Source organism: Macaca fascicularis, chromosome 10, assembly GCF_037993035.2.
Source record: "Macaca fascicularis isolate 582-1 chromosome 10, T2T-MFA8v1.1".
Lineage (NCBI taxonomy): Eukaryota > Metazoa > Chordata > Mammalia > Primates > Cercopithecidae > Macaca > Macaca fascicularis.
Genome location: NC_088384.1, coordinates 11,231,844 through 11,246,403, shown reverse-complemented (window position 1 = coordinate 11,246,403; position 14,560 = coordinate 11,231,844). Strand labels below are relative to the sequence as shown.

Genomic DNA, 14,560 nt, shown 5'->3' with positions numbered 1-14,560 from the left:
TGTGTTAAGGAGGAGGAAGTGATTACAGATAAATGATACGGAGTGGTCAGGTGTGGTAAGAACTGCAGTGTAGGCCAGGCGCGATGGCTAACACCTGTAATCCCAGCACTTTAGGAGGCCGAGGCGGGCAGATCACAAGGTCAGGAGATCGAGACCATCTTGGCTAACATGGTGAAACCCTGTCTCTACTAAAAATACAAAAAATTAGCCGGGTGTGGTGGCGGGTGCCTGTAGTCCCAGCTACTCAGGAGGCTGAGGCAGGAGAATGGCGTGAAGCCGGGAGGCGGAGCTTGCAGTAAGCCAAGATCGTGCCACTGCACTTCAGCCTGGGTGACAGCGCGAGACTCCATCTCAAAAACAAAACGGCTGGGCTCGGTGGCTCACGCCTGTAATCCCAGCACTTTGGGAGGCTGAGGTGGGCAGATCACCTGCGGTCAGGAATTCAAGACCAACCTCAACATGGGGAAACCCTGTCTCTACTAAAAATACAAAATCAGCCGGGTGTGGTGCTGCATGTCTGTAATTCCAGCTACTCGGGAGGCTGACGCAGGAGAATTGCTTGAACCTGGGAGGCGGAGGGTGTGGTGAGCCGAGATCGCGCCACTGCACTCCAGCCTGGGGAACAAGAGCAAAACTCCATTTCAAAAACACAAAGAACTGCAGTGTAGTCATTAGATTTAATGAACTTCAGCTGTGCTGGATTGACTCTTTAGCCCTAGCTCACACTGAGGACACTAATAATGCAGATATGTGAAATAGAAAATAGAACTCATTATTGGCCATTTCATAGATACAGAATAAGTCATCTAGGGAAAAAAATCTAAACTTTGTAGAAGTTCCTCATACTCATTTCATTTTTAAATGGGGGGCACCCTAATCTCTTGCTCTGTGATTCTCTAAAGGTCTTTAAAATTGTTTTCATGTTTAACTTTGTTTGCATAGGTAATAACACTGTTCAGAATGCAAAAGGTACAGAAAGATTATGAAGTAAAAGTCTCCCTGCCACCCAGTTCCCCCCACATGTAGCCTTATTTCATATGAAAATTTCTCCCCTTTTTAACAAGCATTTTCACATTTTTCTCACTCTCCTTGCTTTTTTTACTTAGCCCCTATCAGTGACAGCTGCACACCATTTTATTGTATAGATATACAGTAATTAAACAGTCCTGTATCAGTGGGTATTGAGGTTTCCTAATATTTTGCCATCTCATATTTTGTTTTCAAAACCAGTGCTATAGGGAGTTAAGTTGTATATGGATCATTCTGCTGGCACGTAGGATAAATTTCCAGAAGCGGGAATTGCTGGGCCAAAGAACCTCTAAAGGATTTAATTCAGTTCTGTTTATTTGAGTCCCTGGCATTTAGCATGCAATGAATGGTAGCTCTTAGTAAGATATGTATAGACAGGTTGGTTGGGGGCCCAGAGGAATAGGGGCACCTAACACAAACTAAAGGCAGGGGGAGTATCAAAGAAGGCTTCTTAGAGGAGGCAGTGTTTGAGCTGTGCCTTGAAGAAGTCAGGTAAAGTGGAGGGCATTATGAGCAAGGGGAGCAGTAGAGAGCCCAAGGCACAGGAAAAGAGCGTGTTGTACATCAGGACCTTCTACGAGTTTGCTGTGCTCATTCACTAAACAGCCCCTGCCACATGTCAGCACTGGCCTAGGTGCTGGACATGGGACAGATACACATGTCCATAAATTATAGTATCACATGAAATCAACAGCAGCATGTACAATGATTAATTCTTTTGGGGAAGGAAGTAGGGGATATGGAAGTTGGAAAGAAAGGCTTGTTAGAGGAGGCCACATCTGAGCTAGAATTTGAAAGAATAATGGTCAAAGAGGAATTCAGGTCAGTGGTTCTCAAAAAGTGTGTTCCCCGGACCAAAAGCATCTGCATCACCTGGGAGAGGCAGTCTCAGGTCCTACTTACACCTGCTGAGTCAGAAATTCAGGGGCTGGGCCTCAGCTGTCTGGGTTTGAGGAAGCCCTCCAGGTGATTCTGATACACTCTGTATTTTGAGAACCACTGATCAACTGGGTGTGTGACTCATGCCTGTAATCCCAGCACTTTGGGAGGCTGAGGCAGGAGGATCCCTTGAGCCCAGGAGTTTGAAACCAGGCTAGGCAACATAGTGAGATCCGGTCTCTACAAAAAATAAAAAAAATTAGCCTGGTGTGGTGGTGCACACCTGTAGTCCCAGCTACTCAGGAGGCTGAGATGGGAGGCTTGCTTGAGCCTGGGAGTTCAAGGCTGCAGTGAGCTCTGATCATGCCACTGCACTCCAGCCTGGGCAACAGAGTGAAACCCTGTCTCAAAACACAACACAAAAAGTTGTGTTAGTGTAATTACAAGACTCAAGAGTCCAGAGCTTCCTTTGCCATGATTAGCCTATTGACTGTGTTTATAATCCAGAGATTTCCTTTGCCCTGAAATTTATCCTGCAAGGACTTAAGTTTATCATTTGTGTTTGCATCTTACTGTATTCTCAGTAGAAAAGAATGGTCCTGTGAGCATTTGTGCTGAGTGCCCAGAAGTGCTTCTGATCCTTGGGCTCTGACAGCCAGTGTCTCACCCAAACCCAGCTCTGGCCGGGCCTGGAAACGAAATGCCTGGGCTGTGGTGAAAACTCAGGAGACATGGAGGCATATCTGTAAAAGCAGATTTGTAAATAGCATTTTTCCACCCTAGAGCCTGTTTTGCAAATTGCTGCACTTTTCTGGTGTCCTTGTTTGTATCTCTTTTCCTTTAAACTGCTTTTAGTGGCTTTTGCTTTTGGAAAAGTATTAATACTTCCTGATAATAGGGAGCAACTGCAACCCAGATGAAGAGAGACACCTGGGGATTTTATTTAGCCTTAAAAACTATCAACCCAAACCAGTGGCTTGGAAACCTGAGTTTCAAAGTGTTGTCAGTTTTTTTTTCCAGTGATTATTCAGTAATTATTTAGACTATGGCAGGGGAAGGGGACCTGTTACAGTAACTCGGAAAATTACAGGCTTTTTTTTTTTTTAAAGCGGCTTAGGAAGTTCCTGATTTCACAGGTTGCTAAGATGTCAAATTCATGCAGAGCTGTGTTAGGAAACTGTTAGTTACAAATGAGGGAGAAGGGGATCCTTTTCACAGTCTGGATAAGCTATTTCTAATTGTTTACACTTTTTTTCTTTCCTTGGTTTTGTATAAGCATTAAATCTCTGCAGAGGTGGATATTTAAGGTGGGGAGTAGTAGCAGCTCTGCAGAGGAAAAGAAAGGCAAGATGGGGAGAAGCTAATTCACTGTTGTCAGTACTCAGCTTCACTGGTGGTCCTCAGAAAAAGCTCAAGGAAGATACCTTCTTACTCTAATGTTCTACTATACTTAAACTATAATCATTTTTAAAATTGAGATATAATTCATACACCATAAAAGTGACCCTTTTAAAGTGTATAATTTACCAGTTTTTAGTACATTCACTATGTTATGCAACCATCATCAGTATCTAATTCCAGAACATCTCCATTAGCCCAAAAGAAAACTCCATTACCCATTAGCAGTCATTTCCCATCCGCCCTTCCCTCAGCCCCTGACAGCCATTCATGTGCTTTCAGTCTATGGATTTGCCTTTGTTGGGCATTTCGTAGAAATGGAATCATACAATATAGGCAGCCTTGTGACTGGCTTCTTTCACTGAGCATAGTATTTTCAAGGTTCATTCATGTTGTAGCACATTCCAGTATTTCATTCCTTTAATGGATGAATAATATAGTTCATTGTCTGCATATGCTACATTTTGTTTATCCATTCATCAGTTGTTGGACATTTGGGTTGTTTTCACCTTTTCACTACTTTTTTTTTTTTTTTTTTTGAGATGGAGTCTCACTCTGTTGCCAGGCTGGAGTGCAATGGCGCGATATCAGCTCACTGCACTCCGCGTCGTGGGTTCAAGCAATTCTCCCACCTCAGCCTCCCAAATAGCTAGGACTAAGAGGCGCCTGCCACCACGCCCAGCTAACTTTTGTATTTTTAATAGAGACGGGGTTTCACCATGTAGGCCAGGCTGGTCTGGAACTCCTGACCTCAGGTGATCCGGGTGGTCAGATTTGGGTGGCTGCCTTGGGCCACCCAAAGAGCTGGGAGTATAGGTGTGAGCCACTGTGCCAGGCCTATACATTTTTAAATGGTCGAAGTCATATACTGTCTTCATGCTAATGATTCTACTTTTCTTGTATTCCTTCTTCAACCCACTCCAGTTGGACCTTCACCTTGACCATTAAAATTAAAAGCTTTTTTCAGGATCACAACCAACCTTCAGCTTGCTAAGCCAAGGACCAGTTCTCTGTCCTCATATTGATTGACACAGATGATCACCCACTCCTTGTCTTAGTTTGTTTTGTGCTGCTGTAACAGAATATGCTGGCTCATTTTTAAAGAACAGAAATTTCTCACAGTTTGGGAGGCTTGTAAGTCCAAGGCGTTTGTTGAGGGACTTCTTGCTGCATCCTAATATGGCGGAAGGGCAAGAGGGCCAACTCCTTCCGTCAAGCCCCTTTAGAAGGGGACCTAATCCCATTCATGAGGGAGGGGCCTTCGTGGCCTCATCACCTCTTAAAGGTTCCAGCTCTTAATACTATCACGTTGGCAATACAACACGTTTGGAGGGGACACATTAAAACCAGAGCACTCTTTCTAGCAATACTCACTTCTGTTGGTTTCCACGACACCACACACTACTCGTTTTCCTTCTGTTTCATTGGCCAGTTCCCAAATGTTGTTTCCTGCCTCCTTTTCTGCCTAACTTCTAAATGTTGGAGTGTTTTAGGATTTGGTCCTAGGGCCCCTACTCTGCATTCCCTCCTTGGCAATGACATCTAGTTCTGCTCTATGCTGACGCTTCCCACATTTACATTTCTAGTTCTGACGTCTGTGAACTCTGTGCTCATAAGGTGCAAACTTGACCTCTCCACTGAGGAGTCTGATCGTCTTCCCAACTTAACATAGCCAAAGCAGAACTCTTGATTTCTAACCCCAAAATTTGCTTTCACCAGGCTTTCTGCGTCTTAGTTGATGGGACCTGCACAGTTGCTCAGGTCCAAGACCTTGGAGACTGGCCAGGCGCAGTGGCTCACGCCTGTAATCCCAGCCCTTTGGGAGGCCAAGGCGGGTGGATCACTAGGTCAGGAGTTCAAGACCAGGCTGGCCAACATGGTGTAACCCCATCTCTACTAAAAATACAAAAATTAGCCAGGCACGGTGGCGGGCACCTGTAATCCCAGCTGCTCGGGAGGCTGAAGCAGGAGAATCGCTTGAACCCAGGAGGCAGAGGTTGCAGTGAGTGAGATTATGCCACTGCACTCCAGCCTGGTGACAGAGCAAGACCCCTGTCTCAAAAAAAAAAAAAAAAAAAAAAAAAATTCCAGTTTTTGTCATGGCTGGAAGGGCCATCTATAAGCTAGTTCCTGCCTCCTTTTCCAATGTTACCTGCTACTTTCCCCCTCATCACTATTCTTCTAGATCTTCACAGAGCTGGCTCCTTCTTATTCTGGTGTGAGTTGAAAAGTCATTTACTCAGAGAGGCCTTCCCCAACCACCAATTAAAAATAGCCCCTCCACTCCTACCTGTCACTTTGTAACCTCTTGTTCTGTTTTCTTCATGGCATGTATTATTTTTCTGAAATTATTTACATATTGTCTGTTTTCTGTAACTGATAAAAACTGGCATTTATTAAGCACATGCCATGTGCTGAGTATAGTTACAAGTATTACATTTTCTCACTTAACCTCATAAGTAGTAAGGTATTATTTCCATTTTACAGATGAAGAAATTGCAGGTTCCTGAAAGCAGGAACTTTGTCCATCTTGTTTTACTGCTATATCTCTAACACATGGAACAGTGTTTGGTACACAGTAGTTGCAAAAAAATTTTTTTGTTGGTTGGATAGATGAATGAAAAACTCCCAGATTTACATTTCTACCTCTGACATCTCCCTGTAAACATAGATATATAGATGCAATCACCTACTTAACAGCTCCACTTGAATTTCTAAATGAGCATTTAAATTACCCCGTAACTCTTTTTTTTTCAGACAGGGTCTCACTCTGTCACCCAGGCTGGAGTGCAGTGGCACAATCTCAGCTCACTACAACCCCCACCTCCCGGGCTGAAGCGATTTTCCTGCCTCAGCCTCCCAAGTAGCTGGGATTACAGGTGCCTGTGACCATGCCTGGCTAATTTTTGTATTTTTAGTGGAGACGGGGTTTCACCATGTTGGCCAGGTTGGTCTCGAACGCCTGACCTCAGGTGATCCGCCTACCTCGGCCTCCCACACTGCTGGGATTACAGGCGTGAGCCACTATGCCCAGCCCCTGCCCCATAACTCTTAACTTCCCCCCTCCCCAAACCTGTTTTGTTCCCATTTCTCTCGTATTAGGAAATGGCATCATCAGAAGCCCAGAGTTCAGACCGGAAACCTAGGCCTTGCCTGTGGTCACTCCCGTTCTCCCCACATCCAACTGTGTGGCAAGGCCTGTTGATTCTGCCTCTGATTGTGTCTTGAATCTATTACTTCTCTTTGTCTCCACTGTCACTTTGGACTCATTCTCCATAATCTTTCCCCTGCATGCCACTCTTGCCTCCCAGCATCCACACTTGTCTCTCTACAAGCTGTCTGCCCACGTAGCGGCCAGATTGGAGCCCACATACATTTTAGAGGTGTGCTGAAGAATAGAAGTCAAGGAGAAAAACCAGGAAGAAAACCAATTATTTTGTACCCTTACCTTGAAAAAGCTATTCATGTATTTTTTCCTTTTCCAAAAAATGTTCATGTTTCTTTGAGCATTTATTGTCTGATTTTATCCTTTCTTAGCATCTATAGTAGCCACGTTAATCTTTTTTTACTCCAGCCTTTCTTGGACTTTCCCGACTTTGTGCTTCTCTGTCTAGGTGAGTTTTTATCGACAGCTTCCAGTGTCCTCTTCCCTCCTCACGGAGGAAATGCAGTCTTCAGCGTCTCAGAGGCCTCTTAGAAGTATTTTTGCTTATGTTGCTTACAGCTTTCGTGTTCCGTGGCAAATGTCTGTAGAAAATCATCTGTGTAGTGGTAGCGACCATGCTGTGTTGTGAAGCAAACAGGACACCGGACAGGGTAGTAGGAGCAGAGAGAATGGGGGGCCATATCCCTCTGATCTATGTGAAGAGACCACAGGAAATGAACAGAACCTTTTCTGCCCCTCCCCACAGATGTGGGAAAACAGGGTTTATAGTGAGATGTGGCCTTCTGTGCTTTCTAAACAAAATTTGCCTTATAGGAAATTGTAGGATTATTAAACTAGGGAGTATGTACATTTAATTTTGAAAAATTCCTTCCAGAGCTCCTCAAAGGTACCTAAATCAATCCTGTTTTTCAAGTTTCTGCCTCTCAGTACGCCTGTGACAACAGGAGGGCAGCCACCCTGACGTGGCTGACTCTCTGGGCTGCTCCTGCCAACTCCCAGATGGCTGCTTTCAGGAAGGTTTCCATAGCGACCAGAGGCAGGAAAAACCTGCCCACCCAGCTTCACAGTTCACATCCGGCTGGGTTCTGGAGCCAGTGGGAGAAGTGGCATATTTATATATACATTACATACATTTATATGTGTGTGTGGCATTAAAGAGCTAAACCCTGCAGACTCTATCCAGAATCTGGCCGGGTGTGGTGGCTCACGCCTGTAATCACAGCACTTTGGGAGGCCGAGGCAGGAGGATCACTTAAGCTCAGGAATTCAAGACCAGCCGGGCAACATAGAGGGACCTTGTCTCTAACAAAATAAATAAGATAAAATATATCCATAATGTGACCATTTCTCAGTGTTCCCACCACAGGAAAGTCAACATACCTTTCACCCTGACTAATCCAGCAGCCTCCTCTATGTCCACCACCTCCTCTGCAAGGCAGCCAGAGAGAGCTCAGAGCCCTCCCCTACTTTCCCAGCTCACTGAGCATGAAGCCCAGAATCTCCACCACACTGTGAGGCCTGGTAGCCCCCTGCTGCATCTCCTCCCACCGTTCAGGCTGTTTCCTCCCACTGTTTCCTCCTCATTCCCCAGCCCCTCCAGCCTGATGGCTGCCTTGCAGCTGTTTTAACGTGCCCAGTGTGCTCCCAACTTGGTGCTTCCCCCTGGATCTCCTTTCCCTCAGGTAGCCATGAGCCCTCAGTTCCTTTTGGTCTTTGCTCAGGTGTCCCTAACCCTTATTCTTAAAGGCTGCTCCTGACCACTTGATATAAATCCCCTCTCTTCTGAGACTCTCCACATCTTGACCTTGCTTTATTTTTCCTCACAGCACTGTAGTTATCACAGTCTATTTCTATGTTTATCATCCGATTCTCTTTTGAGACAGAGTCTCTGTCACCCAGGCTGGAATGTGGTGGTACCGTCTCGACTCACTGCAACCTCTGCCTCCCAGGTTCAAGCAATTCTCCTGCCTCAGCCTCCCAAGTAGCAGGGATTACAGGCACACGCCACCACGCCCAGCTAATTTTTGTGTTTTTAGTAGAGACAGGGTTTCACCATGTTGGCGAGGATGTTCTCAATCTCCCGACCTCAGGTGATCCTCCCACCTCGGCCTCCCAAAGTGCTGGGATTACAGGCATGAGCCACCACGTCCGGCTGAGATGTCTTTATTTTTAATCATGGTGCAGAGGATGAGTGCTGAGCCCACTGCCTCCCAAGGCGGACACGTGGTGGTTCTGCCACAGCCATATGCCATCTCAGGCTCCAAGCCAGCGGGAGGCATAATAGAGCACTGGGTTCCATTCCCAGGGCCATCTAGCTGGTGGCCATGTGTCCATCATTTCACAAGGTGGGGTTGCATGGTGTGGCGGGGCAGAGTTTTTGGGAGTCCATTTGGAAACTATCAGTCTCTTCTAGGCTTATTTTCTCTTGTATAAGGAATAAATGTGTTGTAAGGGTATAATGATAACATGACATGCTTTTTAAAACTTGTAGCTCAGTCTCTTTAATGTAAAAATATGTAATCCTCCATCCAGCTCATAGTTCTGAGGTAAACCCTGTATCACATATATTTTACACTGAAGAAAGACATTAACATTCTATTCTCTTCACACAGAACCAACCAGCCAGGATGGCCGGCCTGTTGGGGAAGCAGGTTCTGCCATCTGGCTCTCAGCGGCGTGTCTGGAAGCAGGAGGGAGCGCCTCTCCCACTGGGCACCAAACCTCTATAATGGTCAGGAATGTTCAGGAATGTTCTGCTTTTCCCTTTATCCTAAACTTGGCCAGTGTTTGTCTGGGGCAGGAGCAGAGGCTGGGACCACAGCTGGGCTGCCCACAGGAGCTACTTTTGTCCCCATACTTGTATGTCTTTAAAGAGAACTGGGATTTTCTCATAGCTCCTTTGAAGTGATGGTTTGATTTTCCTCTTTTTTGCTTCTCACTTATCTAATTCTTTGCGATTTACTGGAATTCCCAACACCAGAATTCCATGGCAGATAGCATGGAGAATAGGTTCTGCTATGGACCAGGATTAACAACTGTCATTTCTGAACTCTCGTTGTCTGAAAAATGGCAAAAGTAAATTTTTTTTCAGTGCCAGGTTTAGGTAAATATGATTTCAAAAACTGGAATGTAACTTGTCTTGAAATCTTTCAGCCACATCTCCTCATTGTTACCTCCACTTCCTTTCATAGTGAGAGCCTTTCCTTCTGTGGTCACAAGTAAAAGGCTTGACTGGGTGCAGTGGCTCATGCTCGTAAACCCAGCACTTTGGTAGGCTGAAGCAGGTGGATCTGTTGAGCTTAGGAGTTTGAGACCAGCCTGGGAAACATGGTGAAACTCTATCTCCACAAGAAATACAAAAATTAGCCGGGCGTGGTGGCGTGTGCCTACAGTCCCAGATACTTGGGAGGCTAAGGTGGGAGGATCCCATGAGCTTAGGAGGTCAAGGCTGCAGTGAGCTGTGATTGTGCCCCTGCACTGCAACCTGGGTGAGACCCTGTCTCAAAAAAGAAAAAAAGACAAATAGCTGCTGGGAATGGTGGCTCACACCTGTAATCCCAGCACTTTGGGAGGCCAGGGCAGGCAGATTGATTGCTTGAGCCCAGGAGTTCGAGACCAGCTTGGGCAACATGGCGAAAACCTATCTCTACAAAAAAATACAACAATTAGCCAGGCATGGTGGTGCATGCCTGTAGTCTCAGCCACGTGGGAGGATCGCTTGAGCCCAGGAGGTGGAGGCTGCAGTGAGCCAAGATCCACTGCACTCAAGCCTGGGCCACAGAGCGAGACCCGTCTCAAAAAATAATAAACAAAAATAAAAATGGGCAAAGTGATTTTTTTTTTTTCCCTTCCCTTGTTAAACAATGGCTAAGACTTCAGTTCCCACTGCCTCCAGGCTAGCAAAATCAGAGTGTGGGTGGAAAGGGCTCCTCTTTGTAGGAGAGAGGGTGTTTTAGAATGGCTTTCCTCAGGCTGGGTGTGGTGGCTCATGCCTATAACCCAACACTTTGGGAGGCTGAGGTGGGGGGATCACAAGGTCAAGAGTTCAAGACCAGCCTGGCCAATGTAGTGAAACCCCATCTCTACTAAAAATACAAAAATCACCTGGTGTGGTGGCGCACCCCTGTAGTCTCAGCTACTCGGGAGGCTGAAGCAGAAGAATCTCTTGAACCCAGGAGGCAGAGGTTGCAGTGAGCCGAGATCACACTACTGCACTCCAGCCTGGGTGACCGAGCGAGACTCTGTCTAAAATAAATAAATAAAAATAGAATGACTTTCCTCTTTACTCTTCTAACAGGGCAGATGATTCTGGACCAGATGAAGCCTGAGGCGCCTTCCAGCTCTAAGATAGCAGGATAGGAGACTTCCGAGCCTGGAGCTACAGAAGACTTGCCAGCCCCACAGCACAATGTCAGGTAGAAGCAGGGGCCGGACTTGGAAACGGGGTGTGAAGCTCTCACAGAGGAGCCAGAGGGTTGGAAGCTGGCTTGTTTGTTTTCCATAAAACACCATCCAGATAAGAGAGGTGGAGATGGTAGGGAAGGCTTCTGGCTGGCTGAGAAAGTTATTAAAACTTCCTTCTCAGCTCCGCTCTCCAGCTCTCCTCCTCCGGCCCTGCAGCCTGCAGATCTGCACTCCTCAGGTGGAGAAAGAGGCTGGAAGATGAAGTTTGGTCATGTTTTGTAACGTGCTGCTGTTTCTTCCCCCTCTTCTCCAGAAATTTGCTGATCTCTAGGAGGTTTCTTTCATTCTGCTCCTTCCCTCCCCATAACGCTTGAGATGGGCTAGTCCCTTCAATGCTGGTGTTCTTACAGGGAGAGCATTATTTCCTGACTTGAATTTTGCCTCTGCATTTTTTTTCCTTTTTTTTAGACAGAGTTTCGCTCTTGTTGCCCAGGCTGGAGCGCAATGGCATGATCCCTGCTCACTGCAACCTCCGCCTCCTGGGTTCAAGCAATTCTCCTGCCTCAGCCTCCCAAGTAGCTGGGATTACAGGCATGTGCCACCATGCCCAGCTAATTTTGTATTTTTAGTAGAGATGGGTTTCACCATGTTGGCTAGGCTGGTCTCAAACTCCTGACCTCAGGTGATCCGCCCACCTCGGCCTCCCAAAGTGCTGAGATTACAGGCGTAAGCCACTGCGCCTGGCCTGCCTCTGCATTTTCTTGATTGTTCTCCTGGTCCTCTTTGGTTTTAGGAAGCCATACACCTTCTGCCTGTGGCCCTTTCTCAGCCCTGACTCCGAGCATATGGCCCCAGGAGATCCTGGCCAAGTATACACAGGTACAGCAGTTAGCCAGGCACCAGCCTGCTGTGCTCCCACACTGCGGTATGAAGGGGACCCAGCTCTGCAGGCTGCCCAGGAAGAGGTGGCCAACTCACACAGGGTTATGGGGTCCCCACCAGAGATGGTATCTTAGCTCCATGTGCCTGTGTGAGTCAATCACTGTGGTAGTATGCTGTCGGTATTATAGGGACACAAATGCATAAAACATGTTTCTTGCCTTGATTTTTATTATCTTTGACCTCTGAGAAGAACAAGGAAGCTAGAAGGTTCAGAGGAGATTGGTAACCAGAGAAGGCTTTTGGAAGAGTAGCCTTTGATCTGAGCTTGAAGGCTGGGTGGGATTTTAGCAGGCAACGCTGTGGGTGGCATCTTTCAGACCTGAGGCCTCCAGCTAGGGTACAGACAACTGACTTCAATCTCATCCTGATTCTAGAAGGAAGAGTCAGCAGAGCAACCAGATTTCTACTACGATGAGTTTGGTTTCCGTGTGTACAAGGAAGGTAACATTGAGCCCCTTTTGTGGGTCATGTTGCTGATGTTCTTTGGGGAGGACTCCGCTCCCTTGACTGGAATTACTCAGATGTGACGGCTGAGCTCTGATGCGTCACAGTTCCAGATTTAAGGACAGAGTGTATCTGAGGGTGATACTGTTATATGTATGGGAAACCTCTGTTTTTTTTGAGATAAATTTTACTGAACCTCACCTGATAGTAAAAGCAATAGTGTTCACTGTAGAGAAGTTGAAAAATTCAGGCTGGACGTGGTGGCTCACGCCTGTAATCCCAGCACTTTGGGAGGCTGAGGTGGGTGGATCACTTGAGGCCAGGAGTTCAAGACCAGCCTGGCTAACATGGTGAAACCCGGTCTCTACTAAAAATACAAAATTTGCCAGGTGTGATGGTACACACCTGTAATCCCAGCTACTCGGGAGGCTGAGGCAGGAGAATCGCTTGAACCCAGGAGGCGGAGGTTGCAGTGAGCAGGGATCATGCCATTGCGCTCCAGCCTGAGCAACAAGAGCGAAACTTTGTCTCAGAAAAGAAAAAAAGAGTATTTTCAGTGGCTGTATAATATCATAATGAACTTACAGTATTTGGATAACCACTTTTCTATAACTGAGTCTCAATCCTTTTCTGTTTTCTACTATAAATGGGCCTTTTGGTCCTGAGTGGGCTATTGGGAAGGTCATCTGCCAAGACAACTGGATGCCAGGCCAGACCTGTGGCTAGGACATTTTAATTGACTGCAACTGATCACCTTCAGGTCACTCACGTTTCCAATTCTGACAAGGGTTTTCCTTGTTCTTCTGATTTGTAGGCAGGTAATTGCAGGGTAAAGGTTTGGTTTGAGAGGGACACAGGGAACTTGCTGGTATGATGGAGTATCTGTTTGGCTGGGTCACTGGGGTCAGAGTGTTCACTGTTACGCCATGCAACTGAGACTGCTTAGACATTTGTTTATACACCAAAATGTACACCTACCATTTGTGCATTTTACTGTAGGTAAAGTCATTAAAGTTGGTGTTTTTGAAAGCTGGGCTGAGGGATTGGCTTTTGGGTGAATAAGGACGAGGCTGTCTATGGAGCTCACCCAGAGATTGCTGGGCTGCCACAGGAGAGCTTCACCTCATTCATTCAACAAATATCTCATGAACCCAACTGTGGGTGCTGTAGTCTCCACAGCTGCACCCCTAGGCCCTTAAACAAAACTGAAGGTGGTCTCGACTGCATGGAGTTCTCATTTTAGAGAGGGAGACAGGCCGTAAACAAGCATGTAACATGCTGGAGCAAGAAGGGCTGGGAAAATACTTCAGGGAAGAAGGGCAGTAAATCATATATAAGGAAGCCAGGGAATGGGCAGAGCTGGGGAAGGAGAGGTGCAAAGGCCCTGAAGTGGCCCTTTCAGACCATGTCATTGGAGGGGAGGGAGCAAGAGGAAAATGGTAGGGGATGAGGACAGAGTGGGCATGGCCCAGAGGAAGCAGCTGAGGGAGCCCTGGAAAGCCCTTGCCTTTGAGTCTCAGCTCTGAGCAGTGTGACATGATCTGACTTGCATTTTGGAAGGGTTGCTGTGGCTGCTGAGGAGAACGGCCTTTGGGAGGTGAGGGTAGCAACAGGGAGGTCAGTGGGAGGGCCAGTGCAGCAATCTGGATGAAGGACGATGGCTTGGACAAGGGCCGTGGGTTTGCTAAAGGACTGTGTGTGGAGTCTGGGCAAGGGAGGAGCCAGAGGTGACTCCAAGGTTTAGGCTGAGCATCAGGAGAATGGAGGTGTCATTTCTGGATCTGGGTAGTACTGTGGTAGGAGTGGCTTTGAGGAGACAGTGAAGAGCTTTGCTCATCATAGGTGCAGGTTAGATGATCACCTGGAACTGTCAGAAAGCCATTAGCTGTGGGAATCTGGATCTGGCGGGAGAGAGCTGGCCTAGAGCCATGAAGCTGAGACCCTCCTGAAGACAGAGGCCTGGCTGCTTGCAGAACACGTAGTAGAGAGTGCTTTTTTCTTCCTCCTCTGCTCACTGCGGCGTCCCTCGGCTGTCTCTTGGCAGAAGGTGGTGAGCCTGGCTCTAGTCTGCTGGCGAGCTCCCCGCTGCTGGAGGATGCTCCACAGAGGCTGCGGTGGCAGGCCCACCTGGAGTTCACCCATAACCACGATGTGGGGGATCTCACCTGGGACAAGATTGCAGTCTCTCTGCCCCGCTCTGAGAAGCTCCGTTCCCTGGTGCTGGCCGGCATCCCACATGGCATGAGGCCACAGGTAAAGTGGCCACAGGGTTTTGAGAGGGTCTTGGCCCCATGATTA

The 14,560-nt window shown here is 47.1% G+C and overlaps 1 protein-coding gene across 50 annotated transcripts in view; it reads left to right on the top strand.

The window, feature by feature from the left end:
- The window catches only part of SGSM3 (small G protein signaling modulator 3), a 36,180-nt gene that overhangs the window by 16,138 nt on the left and 5,482 nt on the right, over positions 1 to 14,560 (top strand). For 24 of the 50 annotated variants that reach the window (XR_012418707.1, XR_012418708.1, XR_010578191.1 and 21 more), the window contains exons 2-5: positions 10,770 to 10,887; positions 11,670 to 11,755; positions 12,193 to 12,259; positions 14,307 to 14,515. Coding sequence is in view for 25 of the 50 variants with exons in the window: in XM_074003693.1 (XP_073859794.1) it covers positions 10,881 to 10,887; positions 11,670 to 11,755; positions 12,193 to 12,259; positions 14,307 to 14,515 (369 nt within the window). In the remaining 25 variants the exon portion in view is untranslated. The remainder of the gene's footprint in view (positions 1 to 10,769; positions 10,888 to 11,669; positions 11,756 to 12,192; positions 12,260 to 14,306; positions 14,516 to 14,560) is intronic. The other 26 variants (XR_012418709.1, XR_012418705.1, XM_074003696.1 and 23 more) reach the window with 2 other exon arrangements.